Source organism: Gadus chalcogrammus, chromosome 8 (assembly GCF_026213295.1).
Source record: "Gadus chalcogrammus isolate NIFS_2021 chromosome 8, NIFS_Gcha_1.0, whole genome shotgun sequence".
Taxonomy (NCBI): Eukaryota; Metazoa; Chordata; class Actinopteri; order Gadiformes; family Gadidae; genus Gadus; species Gadus chalcogrammus.
In genome coordinates, this window is record NC_079419.1 from 20,241,933 (window position 1) to 20,250,474 (window position 8,542).

The window sequence follows — 8,542 nt, forward strand, 5'->3', positions numbered from 1 at the left end:
TAGGATGTGTGATGAAACGGGTGCCGTTTTCATTGACATCACGGCTGATATTTGTAATTCAGTTTTGTGAATTACAGATATCTAATTAAACTTTGTTTATTACAGATATATCAAATTCAGTTGTGTGAATTAAAGATATTTCTAATTCAGTTGTTTGAATTACAGATATATCTAATTCATTTGTGTGAATTACAGATATATCTATTCAGTTGTGTGAATTACAGATATATTTGACTGTTAAAATTATGAGGGCTCATAAAAGGCAATTGTCTTTTATGAGCCTTTATCCTTCTATACTTATACAAAGACTTAAGTCTTTGTAGAAGCGTGCGAAAGAATTAGCAATAAGGAAATTAATACGGAAAACAACCAAAGAAAGGGATGATTCAAATTAGTTTAAAAGTCTTTTGAGGCGAATTCTATAGTCATTAAATTCATTGTTTTAAACAAACGTTTTTGAAATGTTTTCAAAGCAGTTTAATAATAGTAAAAGTTTTTGCAAATCCAACTCTTAATTGTCAAATTGATATGTATTTTGTTGACTGCTTTAGTTAATGCTTCAAGAGAATATTCAATAATGGTTTTAACAATTCTTCAATCTTTAAAAGGATAGCTTAGTAAACATTCATTGTTTCTTTCCGTGGCACAATTCGTCCTCCATACTCAATAGTTTCATTGTCAACTGAAGTTTCCAGTTCAGAATGAGGGGAGTGATATTTCCCAGCAGTTAGAGCTGTAAAAATAGCAACACCAGAATGCATTTAAGTCAGGTCTGACCTGTTCAGCCAGGTTATAACCAGGGTCAGTGTAAATAATAGGCCTATATTATGAATAGCTTTAGTTATAGCTAGTTTATAATTATTTTCTGAACTTTATAACCTGTGCAGAAGCTATGATTATACTTCTCTGCTAAAAGTCAGACACTTCCACGGAAGATGGGAGCAATAAAAATGGGCAGAGCAGGAGGATTATCATTTCGAAATTGTTGCATGGTGCAAATTGTTTTGTCCGTGTTTTTGTGTGACCTTGTGTTATGTCCAAACGGTCAGACAGTGTGGAGAAACCATCAGTCTCTGGGATTCACAGAATCATCATTGTCTGAAGGCCACAGAAAAGCAGGAGCCAGTGTGGGTAAATCATTTATTAATCACCGTAAACAAGTTGATAGGCTACTTGGCAGGTGTGAGTTTTTCACCGACAGCGTAATTATCTGTTTATCCGAATGGCCCTATTTTATCAACAGGACAGTAAATGCTGTTATGGTTATTTTTTAGTAATTATATGTTTATTCACACAGATTTTGGTGAACAGGGCCTTTTTCTAAATCCCTTTCTCACATATATTCATTCTCTTTCTCTCAAGCTTGGGGACAGCCTATTGAAGACTAAACCTGAAGTAATGTTTTTTAAGTTATCGCAATTACACCGATAAACATAGACACTGGAAAGATGAGACAGGAGATTGTGTTTAAGACTTGTAATTTCCAGACCATGCTAGTCTCCTGCAGCCCTTTCACAGAACAACCGACGCCTCCGGTAATTTATCCCCATCCTGCCATGGAACGAGTGGTCCCATATAAAGGATTTAGGGGTTGTGAAAGGTTAGCGACATCCAGGCCCCAGCAAATCGTTGTTGTAGTTGCATGTGTTCTCAGTCCAAGAATGCAAAAGCTCCTTGAAGAGAGGAATTCATTTTCCAATGCCCCTCTGTTTGTGTAATCACTTCTGGTTGTACGCCAAAGGTTCAGGGTTTGTTCAGGCAGTCAGGCAACAAAGGTTCAGAGTTTAATTTGGTAAAAATTGAGCTCTAGTTTGGAATAAGTCATGCGCATGTACTCACACACTCGCGCACGATGCATGCATGCACCCACCCACACTCAAAGTCTTAAGCAATAACAAAATAAGAAAAGATTTGTTAACAGAACATTATAACATAACACACACACGGATGTAAAGCTTGTTGAGGAGGGTTGTAATGATATTTTCATCTTATTCCATCTTAAATCCACACCCAGCACATCTGAGTGCGAAGTTGGGATGTTTTCCGTTCCCTATCACTCAAAAGGCTCATTCGCGACCTTAAGTATAGTTTATTGTCTCTTCTTTCACAAATGCTTCAAGTGCTTCTGAGAAATAAATTATACGATTTGGATGTTTCTTAAGCTCCTCTTTGAGGTAGATTAGGGCTGTTGCCCCATGACAACAGAAGAAAATGTTAGTTTTAGCCCCCATTTTTTTCCCCACTAGGTTCCACTGACATCACTAATACAATCTATCCAAATGACAGGGGTAATGTATTTATACAACACGGTTTCTTCGAAGTTTCATGTTGGAAGGCTTCTAAAACCATGATAAATCCAATCCAATTTGCTAAATTCAACAGATTGGTGGCTTTACCCCCTTTGACACATATGGACCCTGCATCTGCTCTGAAGCAGTGTGTTAACGAACAGAGGTAATAAAAGGCCATCGTATGTGTATGTTTTAGAATATGTAAGATTAATGCTTCTAATGACCTGTTTCTTAGAAATATTTAAAAAAAATAAAGAAGCTGAAAATAGTTTAATTAATTCCTAAATTTTAGGCCTAGCTAAACTCAAAAACAAACCTGAGCAACAGATATACATGAAAAACAACAATGAGTCCATAAATTATCCTATTATCATTATTAATTACATCCACAATTCATTCTTTTAAACTTAAACCTTTTCGCCATGATTGCCACATTAATTTAGAGATTTAAATTGAACTGCAGCTGGCTTTTGAAAAAATAATCTCAGCACTTCTGCCTCCTTTCAGCTTTGATTCAGATGTGTTCTTTGGCTCGAGACATTTCTTCCACAGGAAACCCATGTCTACGGCTAGTGCTGACACAGAGAAGTGAACCACAGCCACACCTGTACACCCATGCAGCGGGAACTGATTCTATCAGACTGTGGCTACAGCTGCTGTGAGCAACCTTAATTTGGGCGCAGGCGGCCAGTGTGAGTAAAAAGGGATTTTAACCAAATCTGAACAACCGTTTCCTTGTTGAAAAGTTGCACACTAAACAAATTACCGCTGCACATTGAAGATGACTGCAATAGAATAACAGGCTCAACAGACGAAGACTCATTGTGTGTCTGGAGAATAATACTGAGGATAATACAAATATACTAGTTCAAATAGAAACATCCTGTTCTCGAAGGCTGGGGGTGTGAAGTGTTAACAGAACAACACATTGTTCTTTTTTAAATGTGTTTTCTGTCCTTCCATAGTTAATTTAAGGTTAAGGAGTGGCAGTTCTATAAATTATGAGTTACAGGACGTAACACAGTAACATAACAAGATTTAAGGGTAGAAGTTAATCAAACGATAACAATGACATTTCACCTGCAGTGAAGGAGTTTCCCCCCACACAACAGATCATGAGCGGTTGGATGATGCAATCCCATCGGGGACGAGGGCAGGGGGGACCAGTGACGGCTGGGCTGGACGTATTTGGCATGCAGCTGTAAACCACTGATATCTTATCAACATCAACACAGGCCAAGCATAACGGTACACCTTGAAGGCCCTTTTCACGTCTTTCGTCACCAATAACCTTTGGAAGCTCATGGTTATTTTTGCGCTTAATAACTGAAGATATTGTGAAGATTTTAAAGAAGTACGCATTTGGTCTTGTTGGTCATTTGTATCTTCTCACTTTTTCTTGTACTTTGGTCTCCAATTAAAAACACCATTTCGCATATAATTTTCTGTTGGTATTCTTAAACTGCTAATACTTTGGTATCCATACCAAAGTTAAAGATAAATTGTATTATATATGCAATAAATATTTTGGTCTTAGGCTGAAAAAACATATCTCTATTCTGTTTAAGGCAATGCGTCTTGTTTTTCATGTGATCGCATGCCATGGAAGGTTCATAATATCATATGGACCAAATATGGTCAATATACAAATATTTAAAAATAACCAATATTTGCATACCAAGACAGACTGTTAAGATGGATAGCGGAACAGTGACCACCAGTGGAGGAAACGAGGAACAGCATCTAAAAAAAAGAAATCGAGTAAAAAAATATTTTTATTCAACAAAAGTATCGGCCTCAAAATATAAGACATGACCTGAAGTGAGTCAATGCATGTTGAAGTCTTACCAACCCTTGATACATCAAACTACATAACAGGTCAGACACACCGCTCCAAGCCTGAGGCCCGCAGGCCTGATGTACACCCGCTCACATCACACGTCAAAGGGTCGCCATAGGTCACAACCCTGTGGCATACGGTTGTGACTTATGCACAACCATACCACGCACACACAAATAATATCACCCCTCGTCACTCTCGCTCAGGTCACTCTCTCTCAGGTCCTTCTCGGAGGTACGTGTGCGCATACACACACACACACACACACACGATTAGTCCCGGTTCTAACATGCACACACGTACAGCGTTTATTTCAGTGGTTGGGGCGATAGGGGAAGGGCATGGCCGCCATGAAGGGCTGGGCGGGGTACTGGGAGTGAGGGGAGGCCAGGGGCTGGTGGGTGGGGTGGGAGGGGATGGGGGAGTGGGGGCTGAAGGCCATGGGTGGCGTGTGGATGTTGTTGTAGTACATGACTGGCCCCGACATCACCAGCTGCAGCAGACTGTTGACCACACACACACACACACACACACACACACACACACACACACACACACACACACACACACACACACACACACACACACACACACACACACACACACACACACACACACACACACACAGATAACTTATATAGCCAATATTTCCCATATATACATATATATTTTACATCATACATTTGTCATCTGATATTTTGGAATAGTATCGTTGATTTTCTGATGAAACTAAAATGCGTGTGATTAAGAAAAGGTTTGCCTTACTTGTTGTGTGGAAGCCGGGAACAGATTGCTCTGAGGTCCTCTGTTGAGAAATAACAACAAGACATCAGCGACTGGTTCCCAAAATAAACAATCTCAGCTTGTATCTTATTATTTTCAAACAAAGCTCATTTGAATGTTACACCATTGTTTGCCCAAGGTTGCTTGCCTACTGCTTCCCAACATCAGCCCGTAATTTAAATGTCTGGGTGCGTTCCTCACCACGGCACAGAGACAATATGAATAAGATGTACTCTATTAAGCCCCGACAGGAATTGTGTGGTAGCTTGTAGTAGTTCACTCGTGGTGACGAATCATTAAGCTTTTGGTTCATATATTCAGCTTTCTAATCTCATAAAGTAGGTACAAAGGATGCTTAGCAGACTTTTCCAACCTTTTTAATATCCAAAATGTATCAACCAACTACAGTTTGTACAGCAAATCAATAAGCAGACCAAGTACAAGTATTTGGGTCCTTAGGCTATGCAGATAAGCTCTGCACGTCTCCATATGCGCAGGCACAGAAAAAGACAGCCACGCTGCTCTCGGGTCCTCTACCTGAAGGCAGCCACTGTGGTAACTAAGCCTCAGATTAAAAAGATTGAGTGACAGTTCATGGTCATTGTTGTGCATTTAAGTCTCACTGTTGCAAAGCAGCATTTACATTTTTTTTTTTTTATCAAAAGTGACTTACGACCACCATTCATTTACACACCGACGGCGGAGTCAACCCCGGCTCGTCGGGAGCAGCAGTGAGGCATCTTGCTCAGGGACACCTCGACAATCCCCGGCTCAGAGAAGAGGAGCCGGGGATTGAACTAGCAACCTTCCAGTGTTTTTCTCTCACCTCTAGAGCAGAGCAGTGCCCCGTTGGCCAGCGCCACCTGCAGGGCCTGGGCCAGGCGGTCCAGGACCAGCTGGGAGAGGACGTGGGCATCGCTCGACGGGCCGTGGCCGTGCTTGTCGGCCTGGTCCAGCAGGCGCGAGAGGTCGGAGGTCAGCGTGGCCAGGGTCTCCAGCTGGAGGAGTGCGAGGCGGCCAAACAGCCCCTTCTCGTTGAGGATGTTGGGGAGCAGCATCAGCACCTGTGAGGAGTCAGGGAGACCTTTAGTTTTGGTCCACTGTCTGTGACGAGTCAGGGAGACCTTTAGCTTTGGTCTACTGTCTGAGGAGTCAGGGAGACCTTTAGCTTTGGTCTACTGTCTGTGAGGAGTCAGGGAGACCTTTAGCTTTGGTCTACTGTCTGAGGAGTCAGGGAGACCTTTAGCTTTGGTCCACTGTCTGTGAGGAGTCAGGGAGACCTTTAGCTTTGGTCTACTGTCTGAGGAGTCAGGGAGACCTTTAGCTTTGGTCCACTGTCTGTGAGGAGTCAGGGAGACCTTTAGCTTTGGTCCACTGTCTGTGAGGAGTCAGGGAGACCTTTAGCTTTGGTCCACTGTACGTGAGCCCTAGTGTGTTGTTAGAGCTCTCAGCGTGGCTGCTTGTCATGATGTAAAGCACTTGTTACAAAAGTTTTCAAAAGGGGACATAATAAAGGCGTTTCATCAAAGATTTCAGAAGAGGCTTAATACAAATATTGAAGAGAAAAAACAGGCTTGTGTCTTCATCCACCCTTTCACTACAGATGTCCGACATTGCTGATGAGACGTTGCCCTCGATGCTCAACTGGTAGAAAATGGGCATCAACACTGCCGGGTTAAGGGGTTTGATTCCCATAGTGGCCCGCCATGCTAAGAATGTATGCGTTCATGACCATGTTTGGTTTAAATGATAACATGGTTCACGACCAAGCGTCTTCCACAGCTCCTCGCACCTGTAGCACGCTGAGGTGCAGCGTGGAGAACAGCGGCCCCGCCTCCGTCTCGCTGTCTGACGTCCCATTGGTCAGCCCCTGCTTCTTCCCTCTCCTGTAGGCCAACGGCGCTTTGACACACCAGCGCACTAGCCCGCCCAGCGGCGTGAGGTCCAGCGAGCTGATTGGCTGGCTGCCAGAGAGGGGCGAGTTCAGCAGAGTGATGAGGACTAGGTGAGGGTCGTCTTGGAGCCACGACACGATCATCTGGAGGAGCTCTAGGGGAGGTGTGAGATCCTCTGCAGAGACAAAGAGCAGCATACCAGATGGTCCACTCAGTCACCTCATTGTGAAGATCACAGTTTGTATGTCAGGGAGAAATTGACCACTTATCGCCAAAGGGATCACAAGAGAATGAAAAAGGAAATCGAAAAAATCAAAATATTCAATGTCCTGCTTGCCGAATGTTCTCATGAGTATCAACTCTTCTTCTTAGACGTTAACCCTTGATGTCTTATTACCAATTTGGATGTTAAGTCGATAAAGATTACTCTAATGGAAACATTTCCAATAATATCATTATTGAATGTCGAAAGAAGCTTGAAAAGTGACACAATTATAAGCAAACTTATAAATAAACTAAGCTTTCCCTGTTGTCCAGAAATACCTTGCGGGTACTGTGTTTTTTTTTTTATCCCGCCGTCATTACATAATCACAGACACTTTAGGGCCTACAGGGGAAGCTATAGGGCCCAATAGAGCCCTATAGCGTCTGGCCCTACCTTTTCACCAGTCTGTCGCTTTACCAGCCTGGCTCCCGTTCCGTGTGACTAACTACACTACCACCTCTGACACATGCGGACACACATTCACACCACCACCAGCGGTCCTGTGGCGTGCCGGGTACCTGTGGTGAGGTCGTAGAGGGTGGTGACGGCGGTGACGAATTGGCAGCAGAAGCGTGGGCTGGAGCTGTGGATGTTCTGAAGCGTGGACATGGAGCCTGGCACCAGGCTGCAGTAGTCGTCCACCAGCACCCGGGCCAGCCTCACGCAGTAAACCCGGTGGCTCCTCTGGAGACACACACACAGCACTGTTTGGACTCGCCCAAAGATTTGATTCTTGCATTGCCGTGTACGCCAGTATAGGGCTGGGCGATATACCGGTAGTAACATTTATACCGGTATATTTTTGAAAGAGATATGTGGTTGAGACAATATCGCCATAACGGTATATTGTATGTTATTTTGATGTTGCCTTGCGAGCGCTCTCTGAGCCTACAAGCCAAGTTCAGCTGCTCCATCCCGCCCCTTACTTGTACATAGTGTTCTCCCACCCACGTTACGCATCACAACAAACTTTGACCAAATCATGTTGGTAGAGGATACGGAACCCGTAAAGGGTTTTTAACGTTTCTCGTGCGCACGAGAAAGTATCTGGTTCTCAGGCAAATGTATCTGGGGCTCACAAGAAAGTATCTGGTGCTCACGAAAAAGTATCTTGTGAGCATGAGAAAATATCGTACGCAAATCCCTGGCAGCGCGCGCGCGTGTGTGTGTGTGTTAGGAGAGCGAGCGGTAGCGTACGTGTCAGTTTAGTGAAGTAATGACCGAGGCTGGTTGTGTGTAAGAATAAGTACCCAGCCTGTCAAGAATCGGTGGCCGCTTCATTCCGACCATATTCCGACCTATAAGCAGACCCACTGCCTCCCCTGTGCGGGTTCTGTATGTTTCAAACAGGCAACACTATTGTTTTTTTATTACACGGCTCTTGTCAATGCCGTGGAACGCTCCGTTCACTTGCATGGGCCCTTCACAACTTCAGGCGGTGAATTTATATTTTATAATTCACCGTTGC

At 43.4% G+C, this 8,542-nt stretch overlaps 1 protein-coding gene across 1 annotated transcript in view; it reads right to left on the reverse strand.

Annotated features, from left to right (window-relative positions):
- Positions 1-3,996: 3,996 nt before the first annotated feature.
- Positions 3,997-8,542, reverse strand: part of ints15 (integrator complex subunit 15) — a 6,732-nt gene continuing 2,186 nt past the window's right edge. Inside the window, exons 4-8 of the mRNA XM_056596928.1 lie at positions 7,593-7,758; positions 6,707-6,984; positions 5,741-5,978; positions 4,897-4,936; positions 3,997-4,634 (exon numbers count right to left, since the gene is read on the reverse strand). Of these exons, the coding sequence (XP_056452903.1) occupies positions 4,445-4,634; positions 4,897-4,936; positions 5,741-5,978; positions 6,707-6,984; positions 7,593-7,758 (912 nt within the window). The 3' untranslated portion in view covers positions 3,997-4,444. The remainder of the gene's footprint in view (positions 4,635-4,896; positions 4,937-5,740; positions 5,979-6,706; positions 6,985-7,592; positions 7,759-8,542) is intronic.